Source organism: Pituophis catenifer, unplaced genomic scaffold, assembly GCF_029215685.1.
Source record: "Pituophis catenifer annectens isolate HBS135680 unplaced genomic scaffold, rPitCat1.0.hap2 SCAF_10, whole genome shotgun sequence".
NCBI lineage: Eukaryota > Metazoa > Chordata > Lepidosauria > Squamata > Colubridae > Pituophis > Pituophis catenifer.
The window spans coordinates 19,076,814-19,103,470 of record NW_027256890.1 but is presented as its reverse complement, the minus strand read 5'-3'; the positions used below and the strand labels follow the sequence as shown (position 1 = coordinate 19,103,470).

General features: G+C 43.8%; 2 protein-coding genes and 1 long non-coding RNA gene across 3 annotated transcripts; 1 reads left to right on the top strand and 2 right to left on the bottom strand.

The window, feature by feature from the left end:
- The first annotated feature begins 128 nt into the window (after positions 1-128).
- Positions 129-16,757, top strand: LOC139321887 (uncharacterized). The gene is made up of 4 exons (XR_011600817.1): positions 129-230; positions 2,498-2,588; positions 8,670-8,710; positions 16,734-16,757. It is a non-coding gene; the product is annotated as an uncharacterized lncRNA (long non-coding RNA).
- Positions 2,862-12,547, bottom strand: LOC139321880 (protein S100-A16-like). The gene is made up of 3 exons (XM_070950803.1): positions 12,235-12,547; positions 4,692-4,870; positions 2,862-3,160 (listed from the first exon to the last, which is right to left on the bottom strand). Exons 1-3 carry the CDS (start codon positions 12,239-12,241, stop codon positions 2,996-2,998), a joined length of 351 nt encoding a protein of 116 aa, XP_070806904.1. The 5' UTR covers positions 12,242-12,547; the 3' UTR covers positions 2,862-2,995.
- Positions 16,758-20,015: 3,258 nt separating the features above from the next.
- On the bottom strand, positions 20,016-24,996 carry LOC139322185 (protein S100-A14-like). Its single transcript, XM_070951195.1, has 3 exons — positions 24,882-24,996; positions 21,559-21,705; positions 20,016-20,484 (listed from the first exon to the last, which is right to left on the bottom strand). The coding sequence occupies exons 1-3, from the start codon at positions 24,909-24,911 to the stop codon at positions 20,353-20,355; spliced, it is 309 nt and encodes a 102-aa protein (XP_070807296.1). The 5' UTR covers positions 24,912-24,996; the 3' UTR covers positions 20,016-20,352.
- Positions 24,997-26,657: the final 1,661 nt, after the last annotated feature.

Below are 26,657 nucleotides of genomic sequence, written 5' to 3'. Positions count from 1 at the left end.
GTATTCCACTGACTGACGCCCACCAGCACTACCCGGATCCCACGTGGCACTCTTGCCAAATCGCTGGCCTTGGCATCACGCCAAGCCTTCTGACGGGACAAGGCAGGGCAGAGAGGGTGCACCTGGTCTCCTGGAGGGGACGGTCAAGGCCCAGGCTGAAGGAGACAAAAGAAAATTTTTAAAAAGCTCCGAGGGAGGCTCAGGGTGGCATTTTTGGCGAGGATTTGCAGGTTGGCACATCCGTTGCCTTCTCTCAGCCGTGCCCCCCCGGCAGCTGCTCTGAGCCACCTCCGAGCATGCCAATGTCCTTGTTAATCCAGATCTAGCCAGCGGCTGCACCTTGAACACTTCGGGTTATTTATTTATTTATTTATTTATTTATTTATTTATTTATTTATTTATTTATTTAATTCGGCTTATTTATTTTATTTTTATTTGTTTCAATTTGTATACCGCCCTTCTCCAATAGGACTCAGGGCGGTGAACAGCCAGAATAAAAACAAAACATACAAAATTTAAAAAAACAGTTGAAAATAATTAAATATATTTGGCCGCAATTTAAAACAAACCCAATTTAAAACCAGTTAAAATTTAACCCCAAACTGTGGGATCGAGCCAGCCTGGCTAGTTGAAATAAATAAGTTATATGCCTCCCTATCTCACAACGGACTCGGGGCAGCTCACAGCAATAAAACACAAGCCACAATATAAAATAAGGACTAAAATCTAAACAATTTAAAATTAACCCTTAAAACCCTTAAAATCAGTTATCAGTTATCAATCAATCTGGTGCAGAGCCTGGTGGCTCAGCAGACTGATAGCCTTGTGATTAACACCAGCTGCTTTCAATTACTGCTGGTTCGAATCTCTCCAAGGCTCAAGGTTGACTCAGCCTTCCATCCTTTCTAAGGTAGGTAAAATGAGGACCCAGATTGTGGGGGCAATAAACTGACTTTGTATAAAATATACAAAAGAATGAAGGCGATTACTTAGCGCATTGTAAGCCGCCCTGAGTCTCCGGAGAAGGGCGGCATATAAATTAAAGCAAAAAAAAAAAAAATCTCAGCCAGAATAGAACCGGAAGGGACCTTAGAGGTCTTCTAGTCCAACCCCCTTGCTCAGCAGGAGACCCAGTCTAGACCATTCCAGACAAGCAGCTGTCCAGTGAAAACCTCCAGTGTTGAAGCGCCCACAGCTTCTAGTGGCAAGCTGTTCCACTGGTTAATTGTTCTCACGGTCGGGAAATTTCTCCTTATTCCCAGGTTGAATCTCTCCTTGATCAGTTTCCATCCATTCTTCCTTGTCTGGCCTTCAAAGGTGCTTTGGAGAATAGCTTGGCCCCCTTCCTCTTCTCTGGGGCAGCCCCTCAAATATTGGAAGATGCTCTCCTGTCTCCCCTGGTCCTTCTTTTCACTAGACTAGCCATGTCTTCTGTCCATCCATGGTTCACTCAGATTTCTTTCTTTCTTTCTTTCTTTCTTTCTTTCTTTCTTTCTTTCTTTCTTTCTTTCTTTCTTTCTTTCTTTCTTTCTTTCTTTCTTTCTTTTTCTTTCTTTCCCCTCTCTTCCTTCCACCTCTTTCTTTCTTTCCCCTCCCTCCCTTCCATTTTTTTTTCTTTCTTTCTTTCTTTCTTTCTTTCTTTCTTTCTTTCTTTCTTTCTTTCTTTCTTTCTTTCTTTCTTTCCCCTCCCTCCCTTCCACCTCTTTCTTTCTTTCCCCTCCCTCCTTCCCTTCCACCTCTTTCTTTCTTTCTTTCTTTCTTTCTTTCTTTCTTTCTTTCTTTCTTTCTTTCTTTCTTTCGATGGAAACTCACCAAGGACAGAAAGAACGAAGGAGAAATTCCCCTGATGGGAGAAAACAATAAATCAGCGGATTTTATTTGGCTTTGCAACCAACCTTGAATTTATGACCCTTTTTTTTTAATGACTGCCATTTATGACGCTTTTGATGTAACTGGTTTCCAAAGGAATCCCGATTCTAGTAAAATTAATTAGACTGAAGGAGAAATTTCCTGGTTATGAGAACAACGAGTCAATGGAACTACTCGCCACCAGAAGTTGTGGGTGCTCCATCGCTGGAGGTTTAGAAGAAGAGACTGGACGGTCATTTGTCTGGAATTGTGTAGGGTCTCCTGCCTGAGTGGAGGGATGGACTAGAAGACCTCCGAGGTCCCTTCCGTGATTCCAAGGAATACTCCCGTCCCCGAGATCCTTTTAGCGTTCAGAAGGACGGATTTTGAGAGCAGTTTTCTCTACAAAATACCACAAGTTGGATGGTTGGAATTGGGTTCAACAGACCCCATATTCCCCCCTCGCCCCTCTCCATAGAGACCGGTGCCCAGTTTGTGCCAGGGGTTGGCACGATGCCCCGTCCCACGAGACAGGCCCGGCCTTCAATCTCTTTAAAGAGCAAATTAATCAACCGAAGCGTGACTTGATTAACCTAACCCAGAATTAATTTAAAGCCGTGATGATTTTCTATTTTATTTTGACCTACAGGCTGTGTTTCAACCTGCTGAAAAGGACATTTTTATCGACGGGCATCCAAATCTGATTTAATAATAGAACAAGAGTCTGAGGGGGCCACAAGGTAAATATTTTACCTGTTTTACTAAAAAAATCTCCTGCTTAACATAGAAATGGGGGAGGTTGTAAGTCGGGGACAACGTGTGTTTTGTTGCAGAGAGACAGCATGTTGGCCTCGCCTGTCCTCAATGAGGACCGGAAGCTTGTTTGAGGAGAAAGATTTCACCAAGAAATTAGAAGCGGTTCTGAGTTTTGAGGCTCCAACTTTTATTACAGTGTTATTCACAGTTTGACAGCTCCCTTAATTTCTGAGAACACCCCCCCCCCCCACCCTGCCCCGAATTTCCCCTTCCCCACATGGGGTATTCTTAAGATTAGCCGGTTCAAAATGCAGGGAACTTGAGGGTTTAAAAACGGGGGTGAAAGGCGGTCATTACAGTAGATTATTTCCCTTGGATTCAGCGGCCGCCTTTATTTTTTGAATTTCTCGCTCTCTTCCTGCTGTCGGATCAGGCAGGAGATGGGGCTGGCGATGCCCCCAATCAAGTTCCAATATTCGTCGAAGTTGATCTCTCCGTCTTGATTCTCATCCAGGTCGCAGATCAGTTTGTCGGCCGCCTGCCTGTTCTTGGTGTCCTGGAGGGGGTAGGAAGCAGAGGAAAACCGATCAGGCGGAGGAGGAAAACTAATTACCTTCCATTTCATAGGCGCGATGTGGAGGGTGCGGGTATAACTCTTATCTTTAATTTTGGAGTGGGTCACTTCTAGGCGGTGGCCTAGAGGTGGAGCTCTCGCCTCACAATCAGGAGACTGTGAGTTCGACCCTATGTAGCAGCAGATATTTCTCTCTCTGGGCACAATGAGAATATTATCTGCTGAACAAAACTCCGCATTGGCGACAGGGAAGGGCATCCGGCCAGTAAAACACTCTGCTAACTCCATTCAGTTGCCCGGACTCCACCCCGATGCAAGGGATTATGGGGTTGTTAAAAGAAGATGATGATGCTTAGCCCTTCTCTCTCTGTCTGGCTTGCAATCCCCATCATCCTGAATGGATAACCATCTCCCTGATGGGAGTTGGAGTCCCTAGAAATGGGGAGAGAGTCCAGTTTTGCATTTGCTTCCCTTGAGCTCAGTCCACCAGCCCTTCGAGGTAGAATGATCAGAAACAGGAGGGAGTCTCATATCAAAGCTATAAGCAAAGCTGGCTGGTGTGTGTGTGTGTGTGTGTGTGTGTGTGTATATATACACACCTAGAGGTGTGTGTGTATATAGCACCCCTAGAGGTGCTAGGGGTGTCTTACCCCCACAGTATTTGTTTCCAGAAAGTAAGTCATCTGTATACCAAGTTTGGTTGAAATTGTTTGAGGCATTCCAGAGTTATGCTGGAACATACATACACTCCCCCCACACACACCAGGGAGCCATTGAGAGGGGCCTTTCTTCCCCCTACTCCCATGCCCATCATCCCTGCCCTCTTCCTTCCCCCTCCCATGCACTCCTCTTTCCCGCCCTGGCTACGATCCTGGCATTTTGCCCCAAATCCACCAGGGGGTGCCTTAATCCAACATAAGGGCACTTCCCCATTGGTCCACTGGAGGGCGAACATCACAGCTGGCTTTCCAGAGGAAGCTGCGAAGGAGCTGACATCACAAACAATTGCCACTCTAGGACACTATACTCGCTTTCCTTAACAGCAGAGGAGTTCCAGAGAGATGCTGGAATACACACATTCAGACACACACAACCCCACATATGCCAGGAGTGTCTTAACACACACACACACACACCAGTATTTATTTCCAGAGAGTAAGTCACCTGTGTACCAAGTTTGGTTGAAATTGCTTGAGGCGTTGCAGAGTTATACTGGAACATACATACATACAGCCTTTTATATATGTGTGTGTTTTTCAAGCTTAGCAACTTTTACGATGAGCGGACTTCGACTCCCAGAATTCCCCAGCCTGAGCAAAGCTGGCTGGGGAATTCTGGGAGTTGAGGTCCACCCGTCTTAAAAGTTGTCAAGGTTATAAGAAACATTGACCGAGGAACGGTAACTTTCTTGCTGTGGGTTAGGATGACAAAATCCTGAAATACCCATCTCGGATCCCTCTCCATTGGAGCCCAAATTTGGACGGGACCCGAGTTCAGGAGCCGCCCTGCTCACCGTCAACATGTGGTTCAGTTCGTGGCTGAGCATTTTTCTGAAATCGGATTTGCTGATCCCGCGGCGTCTACGGCAACAACATCCTTTGCCGGAATATTTGTCGTAATTCTTCACCAGGGTTTGGATCGCCCACTCGAGCTCTGAAGAATCTCCTGTCACCCTCATGCTGCCCTTGGTTCCTGGGGGTGGGGGGGGGGAGAAGTAAAAAAAAAAAACCTTCAATCACCTCTTGGTACCCTTTCCACTTTGTGAAATGAATAAAATTAAGAGCTTCCTCAATGCACAGGGAGCTCCTGCCTGTAATTATTCAGAGAGAGGCTGCGAAATGCAGCTTTACAGCCTTCAGCAAAGAGGAAGAAATAAAAAGAAAAGGACAAGAATACCGAAAGGAGAAATAAAATAAGAACATAAAAAGGAAACGCATGAAGAAAAAGAACGAATTAAAAAAAAAATAAAAGCAGGAAAGCAGGAAGAACAAAATAGGCATGAGAAATAGAGAAGGAAGGAAAACTCAGAATGAAAACGCCTTGTGAGAATATACGACGGGCAGTCTAGACATTAGATAAATCAATTTATATAAATAAACAAAATTAAATTTACATGCCTGGCTAGACACCTCCTATTCCGAATTCAGAAAACGGCTCATCCCAGATCGACGCATTGAATTTCAGCTAGCGGCTCCCTCTGCTTTCCTTCCTGAGGACTAGCAGCTTGGATTAAACCCAACCAGCCCGCCAAAGACTTTTTTTTTCCGCTGAACAACTGTGGCAGGAAAGATCGTCCAACGAACCCAAAGCTCATTTAACCAATGCCTCGCTTAGTGGCGGAAATGCCGGGCTCAATGATGGTCGTAACTCGAGAACTGTACGACGCAAATGGCCAATTAAAATTTGTTCACAGGCCAGATGTTCCTTCGGGGCAATATCTATTTTGGATGCCAACCCAGCGGCTTTTTGCAAATTTTGCAAAAAAAAAAAAAATTGGATGGCTCACATCTCGCGGCAGGGAAAGATCGCCACGGGGAATATCTGAAAAAAAAAATTGTTGTCAAACAAAGTCCCGACTGGGTAAAAAAAATAAAATTAAATCTCTGCTTGTTTAAAAAAACAAAACAAAAACAACCACAGTTTTGATGTGGGTTTGATTGGCTTTCTCCTTGAGCCGGCAATTCTGGTCTCTCCGGAGTTTTTTGCGTTATTCGTCATTCGGGAGAGGTGTGGGTTTCCGCGGGGTTGCATTTTGTGCAACAACTTAACAAAGCTTGGCGTTAGTTCTCAGCAACAGTGGAATTTTTTTTTTTTTAATTGAAAACGAATACAACAGATAAAGAAAGCTAGCTTTGAATGTTTGGTTATTCAGCCAACATTGCTCTGGTTAAATATGATTGTGCTAGAATTAGAATTAGAATGAATAGAAGGGGAGAGGGGAGAGGAGAGAAGAGAATAAAGAAGAGAATAGAATGGAGAAAATAATAGAAGAATAGAATAGAATATTGAATGAAAGAATAGAATAGAATAGAAAATAGAACAGAATTAAGAATGAAAGAAATAGAATAGAATATAGAATAGAATAGAATAGAATAGAATAGAATAGAATAGAATAGAATAGAATAGAATAGAATAGAATAGAATAGAATGAAGAATGAAAGAATAGAGTAGAATATAGAAAATAATAGAATAATATAGAATAGAATAGAATAGAATAGAGAAGAATAGAATAGAGTAGAATCAAGAATGAAAGAATAGAATAGAAGAATATAGAAAAGAATAGAATAATATAGAATAGAATAGAGAAGAATAGAATAGAATAGAATAGAATTAAGAATGAAAGGATAGAATAGAAGAATATAGAAAATAATAGAATAATATAGAATAGAATAGAATAGAATAGAGAAGAATAGAATAGAATAGAATAGAATTAAGAATGAAAGGATAGAATAGAAGAATATAGAAAAGAATAGGATAATTAGAATAATAGAATAGAATAGAATAGAAAATAGAATAGAATAGAATAGAATAGAATAGAATAGAATAGAATAGAATAGAATAGGACCTTGGAGGTCTTCTAGTCCAACCCCCTGCTTCACGTGACACCCCCCCCCCGAGATTCTGCGACCGTCATAAATACGACTTGGTTGACCAACATCTCCATTTTGATCACGTGACCACGGGGGAATACCACGGCGGTCGTTAAGTGTGAAAAAAAAAACAGTCTTAAGTCCCTTTCCCCCCCCCCAGTGCCGCTGTAACTTCAGTCACTAAACAAGCAGTTGTTAAGTCAAGGACCACCGGTGTTATTATTTACGGTTCTTTGCAAAGTCAGCCGGACGTTCAGACTGGATTTGGCATTTTTATCCACTTCATGTGAGTTATACTGGCGAACTGGTAGCGCCGGGATTCGAAACCCACGAACGATGCGGTTGTGCGACGTCGTTCAAGGCCTCGGTGCAGGACATCCGTTGTGCAAAATGAAACGGACCCGATGAGGGATTTCGTCATTGGAAATTTGGGGTGCTCCTATTTCCTCCCCCCCCCCGAAAAAAAAATTCAGAGCCTGGGAAAATGGGAGGTTTGGATGCACCCCAAAGAATTCACCCCCGAAGGAGGAGGAGGAGGAGGAGGAACCGGATAACGTAGGAGGTGGACACCCCCACACACACACCCCTGTTGCGATAAAGGAGTTGCCATCTTTTTGCGTAACTCTAGTCAAGCTCGTTTGTCTCGCTTTCCTCCCAAACGGCATATTTCGAGTGACGGCCTGCAATCCAAAACGGGGTGTTTGGATTCCCCTACGGATTTTCCCCAGAAATGGGAGCTTCCTCGGTTTTCCCCATCTGTGAAATGGGTGCCTCCGTTTGCTACAACTCAGGGCTCCGAAACAAAAATGGTGGGCTCTGGTGGGTTCGGAAAAACACAAGGAAATACAGTCATCATTAAGCCCAGCGGGTGTAAAACCTCGGCCCCTTTAAGACGGGTGGACTTCAACTCCCAGAATTCCCTGGGAGTCAGTGTGCTTTAAGATGGGTGGACTTCGACTCCCAGAATCCTCCAGCCAGCATGCTTTAAGATGGGTGGACTTCGACTCCCAGAATCCTCCAGCCAACATGCTTTAAGATGGGTGGACTTCGACTCCCAGAATCCCCCAGCCAGCATGCTTTAAGATGAGTGGACTTCGACTCCCAGAATCCTCCAGCCAACATGCTTTAAGATGGGTGGACTTCGACTCCCAGAATTCCCTAGTCAGTATGCTTTAAGATGGGTGGACTTCGACTCCCAGAATTCCCTAGTCAGTATGCTTTAAGATGGGTGGACTTTGACTCCCAGAATCCCCCAGCCAACAAGCTTTAAGAGGGGTGGACTTCAACTCCCAGAATCCCCCAGCCAGCGCCTCTTAAAGAAGCCGAGTTTGAGAAGACTGATTTAACCCAACGGAATCATTATTTCATGATCATTTACCATCAAATTATGATCACTGCCGGAAGTAGAATTTCTGTTGCTAAGCAGGACAGTTAAGTGAGTCGTGCGGGATTTGAATGGCCATTTTTGCCCCAGTCGTTAAGCGAATCAGGCAGCCGTTAAACAAATCCAAACTTCCCCCATTAGCTTGCGGGAAGCCAGCTGGGAGGGCTGCAAATGGGGACCCCATGACCGTGGGAAATGCCACGACGGTCGTAACTACGAGGACCAGCCACTGTTTGCCCCAGGGAGGATGTAATTTTTGAGCGGTTGCTAAACCAAATGGCCGATTCAATATTTGCAGAATCGTCCCTTCTGTCGATCAAGATATTTAAATTTTATCCTTTAAATGAAGAAATTAATCCTATGCCATTTAGTTGTACGGAACAAAAAAAAAAAAATCCTATTTTTTTTTCCCCATACAACTAAATGGCATAGGATTGTTATTTTTTCAGGAAATCGCTTTCCTATTTTTTCCTAATCCTATTTTTTTTTTTAATTTTCCTTTCTTTCTTCCACACAGGCAGTTTCCATTGTCTTCTGTTGCCACGGACGACTTTTTGGGTAAGTGACACATAAAAGGAACTCTTGGGAAAAAAAAATCAACGTTTTTGTTTGCGAGGTTGAGAAAAACATTTGTGTCCTGCATGAACTTTTTCAGGAGTTGAGCGTTTCTTTTCATTTGGCTGATTTATTTCGATTCTTTTCCAAAGGCTCGGATACTTTGTATTCCACACTGGTTTCAAAAAACTTCCAAATTGTTTTGTTTCCTGCAGCTCAAACTTCACTTTTTAATTTAAATTAAAACGCTTCTCTGTGAAGATCTGACCTCTTCCTCCGCAAAGGAAAATATTCCAATTTTTGTATCTTATTTCAGGAGGGGAGAAGCCCTTGTATTAAAATTTAGGTAGTCCTCGACATACGACCTATATGGAGCTGAAAATGTTTGTTTTGCGAAGTGAAACGTGGAAGTCAGTTTTGTTCCGTTTTATGACCTTTCGTGCCACGGTTGTTAAGTGAATCATTGCAGTTTGGGAAGGGAGCCCCACGGTCGCTAAGCGAATCTGGCTCCCCCGTGGACCTCGAAGGTCGCAAAAGGGGATCGCGTGACCCACCCGCCACCGTCGTAAGGACGAGTCCGTTGCCAAGCGTCCGAATTCTGACCATGTGATCGCGGGGATGCTTTAATGGTCGTAAGTGTGAAAAACGGTCGTTAAGGTTTTTTTTGGTGCTAACTTTGAACGGTCGCTAAATGAACTTTCGTAAGTCGAGGACTAGCTGTGTAAATTCCAGCCATTTCTATAAAATGAATCCTCTTTGTTTCCTCCCGATGCCAATTCTAGCATTTCCCAATTCCAGACAGGCGGCGTGAACAATCCAGGCGTCTCCTCATTATTAATTCCCCCGTCTTTTAATTTTCAGGGTGTGATTGTTTTACTGCTGTTTTATTTGTCTTTAATATCTGTCTGTGGGGAGAGTCTGTTTGCTGGAAGTTTGCTGGTTTTTTTTTATTTCTTCGACTCTTTCTTTCCTTTCCTTTTTTATTTATTTATTTATTTATTTTTTTGCAAAGTTGATTTTCAGCTCATTTATTTTAAGCAGAAAAGGGGATTTTTGCTTCCTGTTTTTGAAGCGAGTGGCTCCGGCAATAGGGTTACACGATGAATGAATTATAAAGGGGGGAAAAATACTAAGAGAGTGAACCCATTCGAGAGAGGGGATGGATGGATGGATGGATGGATGGATGGGTAGGTAGGTAGGTAGGTAGGTAGGTAGGTAGGTAGGTAGGTAGATTCATAATAGAGAGGTGGGATAGATAGAGAGACAGACAGAGATAAGATGGATGGACGGACGGATGGACAGACAGAGATAATAGATGATAGATAGATAGATAGATAGATAGATAGATAGATAGATAGATAGTAGATGAGAGAGAGACAGTCACAGACAGACAAAGATAAGGTGGATGGATGGATGGATGGATGGAGATAGACAGACAGATATAGATAGATAGATAGATAGATAGATAGATAGATAGATAGATAGATAGATAGATAATAGAGAGGTGGGATAGAGAGAGAGAGACAAACAGACAGGTAGATAGATAATAGAGGTGGGATAGATAAAGAGAGAGAGAGAGAGAGATGGACGGACGGATACAGACAGACAAATAAGATGGATGGATGGATGGATGGATGGAGATAGATAGATAGATAGATAGATAGATAGATTTGCCCTGTGTAATAATTCGAATTAGCAACAGAATTGCTCATGTTTGCCCCTGGTTCCTGTCAACAGGAAACCCTTCCTTTTGGTAGAGCTTAATCTCACCTGTGGAACTCATGGCCACAAGGTGGGGAAAGGCACAGCCTGTCTTTAGTTTTGCCTTAAGGGCCCAACTTGAGGATTCCTGCTCTAAGACTACAGTTAGCAACATCCTTGCCTTGGGAGTATCCCTGCCATAACTCTTGGGGGGGGGGAAACAGTGTCACGTTAAGGCGAGGAAGGCAAGTTTATGCGGGAGAGGTTTATCGGGAGCTTCGAGCCAAATAACCTGATGGAGCCTCCCTACTCAGGGGAAGTCTACCTCTGAGTGCCATTTGCTGGAACGCCGCTAGGGAAAGCCCTGGAGGTGTGCCTCCCTTCCCCTGCCATTTTCAAGAAAGCTTTGGATTAAATGACTTGAGGAGTGGGGGGGGATTTCCTCCAGTTACGGCCAGAATTTCCGTTGCTAAGCAAGCCGGTCATTAAGCGAGTCACACCCAGATTTTTAGGGCCTCTCTTGCCCAATTACGAATCGAACCGTGGCAGCAGAACAGCCAATCATACGGTCGCTAAACCACTTCAAACAGAGAGTCGTAAGTCGAGGATTCCCCATAATCATTTAATGGAGATCGATTTTTGGATTATCGATACATTTGGCTCGATCCGAGGACGTCGTTCTCGCTGGGCCGTTTCGCTGAGTCTCCAAATCTTCCCTGCCTGGTTTTTTTTTTTAAACACGGGTAGGAAACGAGCACCCTTCGGGGGATGTCAGAAGGCTATCAAATTAATAATCCCTCTTCCCTTAGTATTATGATGATGATGATTATTTTAAGAGAGGATTACACCCAGGACGTGACATTTTCGTATAATTGCTACTGGAGGCAGCTTCCGAAATAAAAAAAAACAGTCTCGCAAGCTACTGGCAAATCAAACAACACATTAATTCAATATTTCCCCATCCTGGGAAAGCGCTGCTGTATCCGGAGGACTACAAATCCCAGAAGCCCCAAATCCAGGGAGTTTCTAGAATAGGTTGCTGTATCTGGGTTGGAGAAAGTTTGCCCGAACAAGTCAAAAACTGTAATTTTTTCCCCTCCACCTCTTTCTCTCTCTCCTTTTAAACTCCAGACTGGGTGTTAGCAAAACTTTGGACAAGTTTCAACTTGATTGGCCCTATTTCAACAGCCGCTGAAGTTTGGTAGACGTCGGACGGAGGGTTCCGAGGGGGGGCTGGGGAAATAGGAAAGGGCTTGCCGATTTCCCTCTGTTTTGTGAAAAACAAAATCAGCTTCACAAGACCCCCCACCCCCCGCCCCCCCAAAACCCAGGTCAAACCAACACTTCACTTCCCAAACCTCCTCCAAACCCCAAAAGGAAAATCTAAATTCTGTTTTCTGCCCGTCGAGAAAAACCTTGGCATTCCCCCATCTCGGCGCCCGACGGCCCAACCCGGGTTTCGAGGGGTTGTGAGAATCTAGCCAAAAGTTTTGACAAAACACACAGCTTTCCTTCTTCTGAGTGCCTTTAAGTCGCAGCTGGCCCCTTAACCCCCCCCTTTTCCTCCTTTCCCCCCAATTCTTCCTTTTCGACTTCGTGCGTCTCTAAATCTGTTCGGTTGTGTGAATTCATCCACGGGTCAAATCGATCAACGATGGATTGATGGACTGACGGGCAGACCCGATGATCCCACAACAACAAATGCTAGCTTGCTGTTTGCAAACCCCCGAAACTTCTCTGGCTTTTAGGGTGGCATCTTAGAGACCCCTGCCCGCCCGGCCACAATGCCACCATTGTATGTGCCACAATCGCCTTGCATTCCTTACCGTGCATGATGGTTGCGTGTCTGGGCTCCGGCAGCTTTCCTGTCCTGGCTTGTCTGCCTGGCCCCCGGTCCGACTCGCCTCTGTTTATCAAGCTGGTCTATTTGAGAGAGAGTTTGTAACTCCCATCCAAAGTTACGCCCGGCCCCTGAATCACGAGACCAGGATGGGGCTTTCTTTTAAAGAAATAATTCCCTTCTCATCTCATCTTTTTTCTTTCACTCCGTCACTCCTCCTGCCCTCTTTGGGGTGTTCCTCTGACTAACTCCCCTGGATCCCATGTGGCACTGTTGCCAAATCGCCTCCCGGCTTGGCACCGCCGTGCCAGGCCCTCCGACGGGACAAGGCAGGGCAGAGAGAGGGTGCCCCTGGTCTCCAAGAGGGGACGGTCAAGGGCCAGGCTGAAGAAGCCAAATCAAATACAAATAGAAAGAATGCACATTTTGGAGGGGATTTTCCGAGGGAGGGACGTGGGATATTTCGGTGAAGATCTGGACGGTTGGCACCGTCCCTCGCATTCTCCAAGCCGCGCCCTCGGCAGCTGCTGCTGTGGAGACATCCCAAACACAACATTGTTCTCGTTAATCCAGAATTAGCAAGAGGCCGCACCTTAAAAGCTTTTGGGTAATCAGTTGAAGATAGAGAGGCCTCTTAATTTAAAACTTGAGTTTTCCTTCCTTCGTTCCTGTTTTAATTAGGATACAGTGCATCTGTATATCTCTCTCTCTCATCTCTCTCTCTCTCCCTCCCTCCCTCTCTCGCTCATCTATCTTATCTGTCTATCATCCATCTATCTATCTATCTATCTATCTATCTATCTATCTATCTATCTATCTATCTATCTATCTATCCTATGTCTTTATTTATCATCTGTATCTATCTATCTTTCTATTCTTCCATCTCTCTATCAAACCCTCATCTATTTATCATCTATGTATCTATCTCTATTATAATCTTCCTCCTTCTCTCTTATTTATCACCTCTATCTATCTGTCTGTCTTATTTTTCTATCCCACCATCTCTTTCTATCAAACTCTATCGTCTATTTATCATCTATGCATTTATCTCTGCCTTTGTCTATGTGTCTGTCTCCATCCATCCATCTTATTTATTTATTTATTTATTTATTTATTTATTTATTTATTTATTATATTTCTATACCGCCCTTCTCCCGTAGGACTCAAGGCGGTGTACAGTCAAGAAAAATATAGATACGCAAACATCATAAAATTGCTAATTAAAATTATTATTATAACATAGTTTGGCCCAATTAAGTAGAACCTAAAATTAGATAGCATTTTAAAAACATTCACATGTTCATATGTTTAGCCCCGCTTGTTGGAACATCAGGGTTTTGAGGGCACGGCGGAAAGCACGGAGATCAGGGATATTTCCTATCTATCTATCTATCTATCTATCTATCTATCTATCTATCTATCTATCTATCATCTATTTACGTATCTAGCAAAAGTCAGATTGCTCCAAATTGCACCCACCCACCCCAAAATGCAGAGATGCACACACAAAAATGCAAGGGATACCAAGCACTTTTATTTACATGCAAATAGTGCTCAATTTATTGGCACCAAGCTAAGGAATTTCCTTTCACCCTGTTTTTACAGCCGTTTCCGCGTTTAAACGGGAGGGCTCTGGGGATTCAAAGCCGCCAAGCCAACTGGCTGAATTTGTAGACTGAAAAGAAAGCTTATCTTGGCTGCAGTTAATGGGAGCATCCACTAGGAGGCAGGAAGGAGGCTAAACACACCACCCCTTTGCTGCCCTCTAGAGCTCAGCTGGAATTTCACAGCCCGCAAATATTTTGAACGCATCCGACTGTTCAAAAAAAAAAGGGGAAAAAAAGAACCATGAATTTAAAACCGATTGCATTTTTAAATTATTTCTTATTTTTTTTGGGGGGGGGGAAATATTTTTTTATTTAGGGCTCCATTTCTCGACGCAGGGAAGGGAGTACCTTTAATCAAAAATGTGGGTTTTTTTATTGATTCATTTCACCTATCGACCCGCCTTCGTAAACAATTCACACCTGGGTGGGACAGGTGTCTCATTCGTTCTGGGTGGCTGGCAGGGAAGTTTTTGTTGTTTTAATCCGAGGGATTTTCGGTGGATTATGCAGAAGGTACGTTTTACGGGCCGAGCGAGGCGCAGCCCCCGGCCACCTGCGCAACTGTCATGGGGTGTGTTTCTCACACCAAGTTTGACTTCTGATCTCTTTCTGAGCAGACAAGGGAGGCCGAAGTCTCACTTAGCAACGTAGGTTTTGGGCTCCATTGTGGCCGTAACCTGAGCACGACCTGTAGTGGCTCCTCCCTTAACCAATGTCTCACTTAGCAACATACGTTTTGGGCTCCATTGTGGCCGTAACCGGAGCATTACCTATAGTGGACTCTCCCTTAATAAATGTCTCACTTAGCGACATACTTTTTGGGTTCCTTTGTGGTCATAACTTGAGCATCACCTATAGTGGACCCTTTCTTAATAAATATCTCACTTAGCGATGTGCATTTTGGGCTCCATTGTGGCCATAACTTGAGCACCACCTGTAGTGGATCCTAACTTAACCAATGTCTCACTTAACGACATACATTTTGGGTTTCTTTTTGGCTGTAACATGAGCATTACCTATAGTGGACCCTTCCTTAATAAATGTCTCACTTAGTGATGTACATTATGGGCTCCATTGTGGCCATAACTCGAACACTACCTATAGTGGACCCTTCCTTAATAAATGTCTCATTTAGTGACGTACATTTTAGGTTCCATTGTAGCTGTAACTTGAGCGTTACTAGTAGTCCCCCGGAAAAATAAGCCCCCCCACCTTCCTCTCTCAAATCCCTTCCCGAATAACGTCCGGAGAGACCGCACGTCGTAAAACCGAGCAAGGATGTCAACCCCCCCCCCCCAAAAAAAAATTCACCATGTTGGTTTCAAAAAAAAAATGCGACCGTCAACCGGAAGCCTGAGATGTGGGGGCGATCCGGCATGCCAGCCAGATCCTCTTGAAGGAATCCGTGTGAGCCATCCCAAAGGTTTGCGCGATGAGGTAAAGGTAACGATTGCAATCTGCAAAACCGGTTGCTGAGCGGATGACGCCGAAAGAATGCTAAGCAGCTATTGATTGAGATCTGGGGAGCGAGTTCCTTGGCATTCCAGCCTCCCGAAATCATTTGTTATCGTTCCTTTGGGAGGGCTGACCGTCCCCGGCTGGCACGCTTCCCACTCGTTCTCCTCCTGCGTTCTCGGCCTCGGCTGCGAACATCCTGTGGCGAGGAGTTCCCCAGGTTAATTGCCGGGGCCCTCATTTGAAAAGCATTTCCTTTCCGTCAGCCAGGGATGAGCCGCCGAGGTGATGTCAGTCTGGCTTGGGGGTGGGAAAGGTGGATTGTATTTTATTTTTTATTTTATTTATTTTTTTTTAAAAAAAAAGCAAAAGGGGCAGAAAAGCAGCGTAGAAGGCGGGAAGATTGTAAAAGGCGGGAAAATAAGAATAAAGGCTTACACTAAATGGTTCATTTAGTGACCATTCGGAATTAACAACGGCTCTGGAAAAAAAGGACACTTGGACACTGATTCACATTTACGACGGTCGCAGAGTCTCCGGGGGGGGGGAGTCACACAATCCCCTTTTGCGACCTCCAGACAAGCAAAATCGACAGGGAAGCTGGATTCACTTAGCAACGGTGTCATTCACAACAGCTTGCAGGGATCCACTTAACAACTGTCGCAAGAATGATCCTCAGATCGGGCACTGAACGAATGTTTCGCTTAGCAACGTCAATAGTGGGCTCAACGGTGGCCGTAACTCCGATTGGTCTGTCATGCAACGGTTGTAAGTGCAAGGACCAGTCACGCGAGAGTCGTACGATCGAGCCCGACTCGCTTAACGGCCGTTTTCGTCCCCATTGTGGTTTCTAAGTCGAGGATGAACAGCAAACGGCAATCTTAAGGGAAGCCAGCTTCACTTAACGACCCGATTCATTTAACAGCCGCGAGGCAAAAAAATAAAATAAAATCATAACATCGGCCGCCACTTGCTTCTTAAAACCGCCGCCTCGCTTCCAATGGAAATTCTGGCGGTCGTAACTCGAGGATCTCCGGGGATTTAATTTGACTCAGCCCGGAGATCATCTCCCAGCGGATTATCTGATCTCCCCGAGGCGTTTTTCCACGATCTCATCCTTGAGGTCACCCCGATAAAGCGGATTAGCACCGGGCACCCCAAAACAAAAAAAAAAATCCTCGTGTGCCTGAATCAGGCTGCCTGATTCACACGGACCAGATTTCGTCCGCTCTTTTCTAGGTCAGCCAAGTCAAATCTCGAAACGAAATACACACACACACAAAAAGAGGCACCTCGCTTTCCAAGTTTTGGAATGCAACTTTTGCCGGCGGGTGTGCGATCTTGCAAAACTTATCCCGCTCCAAGTTTCTGCCGGCATCTCTGAGTCATGCTTCTTTTTTTTTTTTTCTGTTTTTTTGTTTAGATCCGAAAGCAAAACCCAGGCGACGGTACCAGGACATAACAGACAGGTGACAGAAGCTCGTCAAGAGATTTTTGGGAGAGAATTAAGTTTCCTGTTTCTGATAGAGGGTTAATTACGGGCTTGGCGGATTCCGAGCGTGGCGAGCTCATCATCCAGGTGGAAGGTTTTTGAAAAAAAAAAAAAAAAAAACCCCAGCTGTCATTTTTCTGGTTTTATCTGGAGAGGAAGTTGGGTTGATTTGGGCCAAGGAGGCAGTTCTGAAAATAAGTTCAGTTTCTTAAAATCGGATGCCATTTCTTAAAATCGGAGGCATTAAAATCAGATGCAATTTCTTAAAATCGGATGCCATTTCTTAAAATCGGATACATTAAAATCGGATGCAATTTCTTAAAATCGGATGCCATTTCTTAAAATCGGATACATTAAAATCGGATGCAATTTCTTAAAATCGGATGCCATTTCTTAAAATCGGATACATTAAAATCGGATGCAATTTCTTAAAATCGGATGCCATTTCTTAAAATCGGATACATTAAAATCGGATGCAATTTCTTAAAATCAGATGTATATCTTAAAAATCGGATGCAATTTCTTAAAATCGGATGCCATTTCTTAAAATCAGATACATTAAAATCGTATGCAATTTCTTAAAATCGGATGCCATTTCTTAAAATCGGATACATTAAAATCGGATGCAATTTCTTAAAATCGGATGCCATTTCTTAAAATCGGATACATTAAAATCGGATGCAATTTCTTAAAATCAGATGTATATCTTAAAAATTGGATGCAATTTCTTAAAATCGGATGCCATTTCTTAAAATCGGATACATTAAAATCGGATGCAATGTCTTAAGATCGGATGCATATTTTAAAAACCAGGTGCATTTCTTAAAATCAGGTGCATTTTCTAAAATTGGAGACACTTCCTAAGTATGCCAGTGGTTGTCTATTGCCTATTTGTAATATAAATTAACGGGGGGGAAATGTTCTTTGTACACTGGGAGGGGGCAATAGTCCAAAACAGCTGGGTTTGGAGAAAGGAGGAACAAACCACTGGCTATTGCTATCCTGGGAATAATTAAATTCGCACATTGGAGTCCTTCGTTCATTCAAATAGCGTTCTGTCCTGTCCATAGATGGACTTCAACTCCCAGAATTCCCCAGCCAGCATGGGTGAATTTCAACTCCCAGGATTCCCCCAGTCAATATGAGTGGATCCATAGATGCTTTTTCAAGAGGCAACTGGACTCCGTTTATAGACGTTCGACAACACGAGTGGACTTCAACTCCCAGAATGCCCCCGTCAACATAGCTGGACTTCAACTCCCAGAATTCCCCAGCCAGGGTGAACTTCAACATCTGGAGTTCTGCCAACTTAGGTGGACTTCAGTTCCCAGAAGTTACCATCAACCAGGCTCCTGGGCTTGAAGAGACGGGCTATTCCGATTTTAATCTTCGTGGAATATGGCATATACCGTAAATATAATAAATCTAATAAAATACAGAATAACCTATACAGAATTTTTATTTTTATTTTTTTATTTTTGGCTTTTATTTCATCCATGATACAGGAAAAAAAAAAGGAAAAAATGAGATGACAAACGACAGAGGCAGATCGGGGATGATGGTTGTGAGATTACGATTTAAGGTGGATCTCCCAATTCTCGGTCAATCAGTTGGCTTTGAAATTGGATCTGCAGCGGGATCACATCTGCAGAAAGGTCCATGCAAGACCCCAACAAACATTTCTGGATTGTCTTGTCCACTGCCCTCAAACCCTACAAATAACCCAGATTGATGGGTTCAGGATAACAAAATGGGAAGGGACCTCAGAGGTTATCTAGTCCAACCCCCTTCTCAAGCTTTAGCAGATGGTTGTCCACTCTCTTCTTGAAAACCTCCAGTGTTGGAGCACCCACAACTTCTGGTGGCAAGCAGTTCCACTGGTTACTTGTTCTCACTGTCAGGAAATGTCTCCTTAGTTCTAAGAGAAGAACAGAGTTGGAAGGGACCTTGGAGGTCTTCTAGTCCAGCCCTCTGCTCGAGCAGAAATCCCTACAGGGTAGGGCCTACACCATTCCAGATAAATGGCTGCCCAATCACTTCTTAAAAGCCTCCAGCGATGGAGCACTCACAACTTCTAGTGGCAAGCAGTTCCACTGACCGTTTTCACTGTCAGGAAATTCCTCCTGAATTCCAGATTGCTTCTCTCCTTGGTTAGTTTCCATCCGTTGCTTCTCGTCCTGCCTTCAGGTTTTTTGGAGAATAACTTGACCTCCTCTTCTTTGGGGCAGCCCCCCCCAAATATTGGAAGACTGCTATCATGTCACCCCCCCGCCCCTAAGAATTGGTGGCTTCAGACCGCCAACTCCTAATAATTCCTCCCTGGCGACAGCGGGAAATCCAGTTTTTCAACAGCAGGGGTGCAGAAGCCCCGAGGGTATTTCAAAATATTCTCCACTGGGATTGAAGGAAGGAGATTTACCCATCTGGACATCCCCTTTTAACAAGATGGCAGATTTGGAAGGGACCCTTGGAGGTCTGCTAGTCCAGCCCTGCTCAAGCAGGAAACCAAAAGAGAATCTAGAAATAACTAGATTGAGACTGGGGATGATGGGTGTGTGTGTTGAGGACAAACATGCCTGGGCTTCAGGGACTCAGGGAGAGGCAATTACATCAGGAGAGTCGACTAGATGATCTCTGCGGGACCCTCCGAATGTCCAATTCTGCGATTCTGAATTTCTCCCAACCGCTGTGTAAAGTTACCCTACTTCCCAAGAGGCACGTAAACCAGGATTTCTATTTTTAAGACGCTTCTATTGATGTGGTTTCTTGGTGTGTTTTTTTTTTTACTCTTTTTTTTTGGGGTCAAAATTCTGGGGTTTTAAATTTGCAACTATTTTACTTTCGAGGAAAGGGGGGGTAAAATAGATTTTTAAGAACGCGCAAGGAATAAAGAAATCAACTAGTGAAATCCGAGTTTTAAATTCAATTTATCACATTCCGGTTTTGGCAGCGATATATAAAATTCTATGTCCAACTTTTTTTGGTAATATATTTATATATTTATATATATACTTTATATATATTTAACATAATGTTTAAGGCATTTTTGAGGTACACATTTGAAAATGAAAGGTTTCGGGAGTTTTCAAACCAAAATTCTCAGCTGCTATATTAAAAAAAAAAAAATGTGCAGAATTGGAGATTTAAATAGTCCCAGAATGAAACACTGCCAACATCAGAGCTGAAAATTAAAAATATTCTCGATCCGGAGAATCTTTTATGATTTTTTTTTCAGAGCTCGGCTTAAAAAAAGAAAGCTTCAAATTGTAAGAAGATTCGAAAGTTTGGCATCACGAGTTCTGAAAATTAAAATTAGAAAAGACTTTAATATATATATATATATATTTTAAACCCTGAAATTTCTGTCTTCTGGCTCCGGGATTGAAAAATTTCTTGATATCGAGACAAGAAAAACCTAGGTTAGGAAAATCGAGTGGATCATATGAGCCCCCCCAAATAATTAACACTGCATGAAATAACACATTTGAGATTCGCCCAGTTCTTCTACGCAATGGGTTTGAGGTCGTCTTTCGAACTCGGCTCAGCCTCTTCACTTCTTCCCTTTTGGCACTCGGCAGCCCTTGGCGGCGTCTCCCATTATGTCCCAGTATTCTCCAAACTGGAGTTTCGCTTCTTCATTATCTCCCAGGCATTCGATCTTCTCATCCAAAGGTTCAACTCCCTGTTGGGGGTGGGGGAAACGAAAGAAGGGGGAAAAAATGAAAAAGGAAGAATGAAAAGATCTTATTTTTTTTTTGCATCCCTGCTGTTGTTTTTTTTAAAAAAGCTCCCCAGTTTTGAGATTTTTTGTTAAAAGATCAGATTGGGGTGTGTGTTTTTTAAATGCAAACCTTTTATGGATTTAATCCCTTGCTTACGTTTTATTTTACAGTCCATTTGATGCATTGGGAATTAATGATAGATTCTTAATAGCAACTATTTTCAGTACGTTGTTTAAAGTCAGTTATTAATTTGTGCACGTTTCTGCAAGCGGTATATTTTGGGGGGATGTACAGTTTTGGTCATCTTTATTATTTTCTGCGTGCTTATCTGTTCTTTAATGGATATTTTCTTGCGCATATTTTGACCGGTAAAATCTGGAAACCAGTCTCTTGACAAACTGAGATTCAGTCTGGGCCTTATTTTAAAGTCCTTAAATAAAACCTATAATAATTACTACGAGTTGACATTAACTTGACATCACTTAATCCAAAATGTGGTTTAAACTCAACTCAACTCTAAACGCTAAACGCTAAATTCTAAACTCTAAATGCTAAACGCTAAACGCTAAACTCTAAACTCCAAATAAACTAAAACTAAAACTAAAATTAAAACTAGACCATTCTAGAATATAAAGAAGTTTCCAAACGAAATAACTATCTTAATGCAGAAACGGTGCATTTACATTAAAATGCAGACGAGCCTTCATTCTCTTGAAATGCAACCTCGATTTTTGCGTGGAAACACAATCTGGGGGGATTTGGCCCAGCAGGAAAAAATAGAAAAAAAACCCCATTTCTTTTCATTTAAAAAAAAAAGGAGATATTTGCAACCTGAAGAGACTGCACGATGGGGCCTTTTCGGCGGTGGCTGCAAACGCGGGAATTTCTGCCTAACGGAATTCAGAAACCCCCAAGAAGACTTTTTGAGCAGAATTTCAACCAGCCAAAAAAAGGCTTCTTGGGGGTGTGTGTGGATTTATCGGTGTCCCGATCCCTGTCTTCGAAACTGGACGTCCCGCCGATGGTGGTCTCACCTTGGCTAAGTGTGGTAGCCTCTGTCCAACCAGGTCTTTTAATTCGTTGGGCGTCAGGCATTCCTTGTGTCCCTTGACGGCGTAGCAATGGAAGTTGTTGATGACAATTTCGATGGCTCGCTCGACATCGGTGAGTTCTTGGCAATCCTGCAAGCCGGCAAGGAGACAGGTGGGAAGAGAGGACAGGTGAGGATTCATCCCGGCCACGCAATCCCCATGCACCATCTCTCCCAAAGTTGTCCAACCTGCCAAGCTCCTTCCTACATGCAACTGCACCCTCCCCGAAACACCCGGCTCATTAAGGCGTCCAAATTTTTTTTTTTACGCCAAAGTCTGGGACACGGTTTTGTACTCAGCCTCTCCCCTCCGTCATTCATTAGCCTAGGAAAGCCCAGGAGGATCCCGTAAATTTCAACCAACTAGGGTTTTAAAGAAAAATCCAGAAGAAGAACAAAATGAACAGTGCAAAACAGGAAGATGGGGGGAAGAAAAGGAGAGACTGAACAATAGGGGGAAAAAAATTTTCAATTTTCTTTGGGGGAGATGCAGATATAAAACGGGGAGGGAATCAGGCCCCCCCAAAAAATCCTAAATATTTTGAACGTTTTTCAAAGCTCGGGAGCGTTGATGGATTTTTTTGTGTGCCAAAGGAGAGATATTTAATCGGAATCCCTCACCTGAAACCATTTTCTCTTTTTTTAAAAAAAAATTACTTTTAGCTTAATACCAGCCAGGATGCCTCTCAATGTTGGCTCAATACAAGCCAGGATGTCTCTCGAGAAAGATGAATGGTTGTCAAAGGAGTTTAGCCCAAACTAAGATCAACACTGGGTCTTTTATATCTCCTGATCAAATCCACCTGTTTTCTGATAGCATTTGAGGCACACCTGGTGTGCAAATTTCATTTAAAAAAAAAGATGCATTGAGGAATCTCCATTCGGAGAAAATTTTGCCCGTAGCCACAATATTTGCAAAATTAGCGGCCATTTTAATTTTCCCAGAATGCCCTGGTTGCAGAATCCGTTGGGAAGGATAGTGGGAAAAAAATACGTCCGCTAGAGGTGGAGAAGATGCATAGTAAAAAAAATATATCTGCAAACTAGATTTATTTTTTTCTGGGGAGAAAAAAGAGGAAGAAGGAAGTGAAAACCTGTGCTTCGAAGCATCGTCTGCCCAAAATTTGATTTTTTTCCTCCACCTTTTTTTTGTTTTGGTTTTTCCTAGTTATCCCAAATAAAAATGCTCACGTTACTCATTTCTTCCAGGCCTGTCCGTAGCAACATAAATATTGCAAATTTCCCAGCCCAGGCGTGGTTTGTTTATTGCCATTTCATTGCAAAATCTGCCAAAATTGGATGATGGATTGAAACGATGGATTTGAGGCTGAGACAGATGAGAATTTTTTTTTTTTTTTAAAGGATGGGTTTCTTTTGAAGGAATCTGAAAGCAAAGGTTGCGGGTTGAAGAATCTTTTCTAGGATTCAAAACAAATAATATAATAGACTTTAGGACAGAAATTAACCCCGATCAGCAATGACTGTGATTAGAAATTGCTCCTTCCAAGATTTGGAGCGCTGAGACATTTTTCTGATATTTAAGAAGAATCTTTTCTTGGGGGGGGGGGGGAAATAAATTAAAAAAAATTAATTAATTAAAGTCAGAAGAAACACAACATCTGGAGCTTCTCACCAGAAAGACACGGATTTTAGCAATCTGCAAGTTAACCCTTATTCTCACAAGCTGAAAATGTTAAATTTCGGGGCCACCTTTCTTACGACTTCGCGCAAGGAAGAGTTTTTCAAACAAGTCAGGTGGAATAACCTGCTCGGATGCTAAAAAGACACAGAGGCATCGGGGCGTTTCCTGGGATTCAATATCACTCTTTGAGCCATTTTATCTCGATAGATTGCAAATTAAATTTACAGGCAGCAATGGGAACCTGGGGGAGGGAGGAAAGCCAAAAAGAGCGTGGCTGGATTGTCAGCTAATTCTTTCGAACCCAGAACTCGATCCGAATTGAATTCCAAAATATTTCTAATCCAGTGTCTTCAAAAGTTTCCAAAACCTGGTTTCCTTTTCTTCCCCCTTTTCCCCTCTTTGTTTCTTGCTGGCCCGGAGAACAGTTGTGACTCAGTTGTGATTAGACTTGGCGTTATTTTTAATTCCTGCGGGAAAAACTGAAATGGAAAAGCACCAAGAACTGTTTTTCCCAGCGTGGATTTTGGAGGCAAAAAAATAATGGTGGCCTTTGATGCAGAAGATGGCTGAATTTTGCATAGGCCTCCCCTGTCAATATTCTGATTGATTGATGGTTTGTTAATGTGCCATCATTTTTGGATTTCTAGCAGTCGCGTAGATGTATTTTCTTCAGGGGCCCCTTATCCTATCAGAAAAAGGCTTGGCTTGCTCCAATATATTCAATTCTTGTAAAATGATGGTTTAACCTGAAAAAGCTTTGCCTTGAATCCAATCCGCTTTGCTAATGTTTCCAAGAGAGATAAAATGCAAGATAGGAAAAAGAGAAGGAGGAGAAGAAGAAGAGAAGAAGAAGAAGAGGAGGAGGAGAAGGAGAAGAAGAGGAGGAGGAGGAGGAGGAGGAGGAGGAAGAAGAAACTTAAGGGAAAGAGGATCCAAAAGGAGGAAAAAATTAAAAACAAGTCAAGAAAAAATATGTAATAAAACAGATGGATTCCTAACTGTCTTCAGCACAGAATACAGATATATAGTAGTATATATATGTCTTGGTCTAAATTAAAACAGAAGAGTTTGAATGAGAATCAGAGACCATTAAATTGGAACATCCCTACCAAAATTTCTGGGTTTTTGACAAAGGAGGATCCACCTTCAGGATCAAACTGTCTTAAATCTTTGGGTGATTTTTCTTTAATTTTCACCCCTGGCATTGGCCTTCCTGCCGCGTGGAGCTTATACCACCCAGTTCTTGACGGGAAACAACCGAGAAAAAAAAAAATAGGGTTTTTCTTCTACCAGGGTTTGGGAAAGGGAAATGTGTCACCATCTCTGTCCATCTTCCTCTTCTGAAAATTAAACTTCTCCGCTCCCTCAAGCTTTTTTGAAAGGATGTGAGTCCCCGGTCTGGAATTAGGGATCTAACTTGGGGGGGGGGCAACGGCCTCTTCGAATCTGCCGTGGAGATCTTCTCCAGATTTCACCCCTCGCCGTCTTCCCCCCCCCCCCCCGTTGGCATCTCAAGACCCCCAAATCAGGCCCATCATTTTCCGTCTGTCTTTTGTTTCTCAACCCCAAGAAACCACCACCACAACACGCAACCCACACCCCACCCGTTTCCCCCCCCCTTTCACCTTTCGCTTCTTGCCGCATCGACAACCCATCGCTCACTCCCGACAGATCGGCTCTTCGCTATCTTGGTTTTCTGGAGCTTTGAGAATTCGCTCCCCGGTTCAGGCGGGGTCTCCTATCAGAAGGGCGGGAGAAAAGAAGAACAGGATTTGTGTGTGTGTGAGTGTGAAATGCTCCTTTCGGTATCCGCGTTGAAAAACTGCACGATCTCTTCTGGGCTGCCGTAAGCAAGTTTGAAGAAGTGATGTGCCCCAACTTGTCCAACCCGAGAAGATTCAGAGAAGAAGGGAAGAGAGGAGGACAGTTGCCAAGAAGATGGGGAAGGGAAGGGAAGGGGAGACCCTCCCTCGAATTGTCCTCTCTCGGTTTTGGGGAAGGGGGAACCTCAAGATAGAAGGCCAACTTACCTGCTCCCTGGGGTTGGATGTGCTGCTCTCGGCTCTCGCCTTGCCACGGTTTTATACCTGGGGAAGGTGTGTCCAGGAGACACCTTATGGAAGGAGCTGCGAGTTGCAAGTGTGGTGCAATCTTCTCCTTGTGCTGACTGGCCCCCAGCCAGAAGACAATGCTCAGACGCCACCCATTGCTCTGTTCTTACTCACAGCTCAAGGATGAGGCCGCTTCCTCCCTTCCCCCATTGCCCCAAGTTCACCAGTCACCTCCTGGTTGACTTCTAGCACGTTGAGATGTTGAGGTGGGCTCACCTCACACTGGTCTGGGGTACCCGCAACCATATTTGCTCCATGGAAAGTCCTGGGTGAAGATTTGGGGATGCTGTGTGGCTTTGGACTCTTCTTTCCTCACTCTCGTGGGACCTTCTAGGAGAACTTTGTGGGCTCCTTGAGCGCTTGAGGTCGGAGGGGACTCCCAACTAGAGGTATCTCCAGCTTTGAAGGTGGCAAAAGAGATCCCTCCGGAGAACGGACCGACGAGGAAGTGAGACCTCATTCCCAGGGAAAGAAGTCTCTGTCCAACCAGCAGCCCTTTTTGGGAAGTTCTCAAGAAGGTCCTACTTAGAGAAGAGCCATCTTCAGGTTCTAGCGGTTGAGCCGTGAGCAAAATTTGGAGAGCCCAGCATTGAAAGCTCTCCACTCCTTCCTTGAAGACCTAAATAATATTTGTTTATCGGGTCTCGGGCGTTGTTTGTCCAGCAGTCTTTATGAGGGTTGGAATTGGACTTTTGGACTTTGTCGAGACCCAACCAGACAAAGCATCATCTACTCTGGATAGTTGGTGTGTCTCTAATGTCCACCGTCCAGGGTGGCCTGAATTTTTGCCTTCTCTCTGGGCTGCTTGGGGATTCTGCTAAATCTCCGGAGTGGGACGTTTCACCCCCAAGATCTGAGCAGAGCCCCCCTTATGAAGTCAGTGGACGTCGTGTGCGCTCTCACGACGACAGATAATCCTGGACTTTACAACGTTCCATTTAGTGACCTGTTCGAAATGACAACAACAGCGCTGAAGAAAATGACTGACGATCGTTTTTCGCGCTTAATGACTGTTGCAGCCTCTCCGCGTGGTCATGTAAACAAAATTCAGACGCGTGTCAACGGGTTCCTATTTATGACGGTCACAGCGTCCCGGGGTGACGTGATCCCCTTTTTGAGACCCTCTGACAAAGGTTTTTTTTTTTTAGCCAGATTCATTTAATGACCATGTGACTCACTTAACAACAGCCGTGGTTCACTTAAGCACTGTGGCGAGAGAGGCCGTGAAATGGGGCAAAGCTCACTTTGGGACTGTCTCGTTTAGCAACGGAAATTGGGGGGGCTCAACGG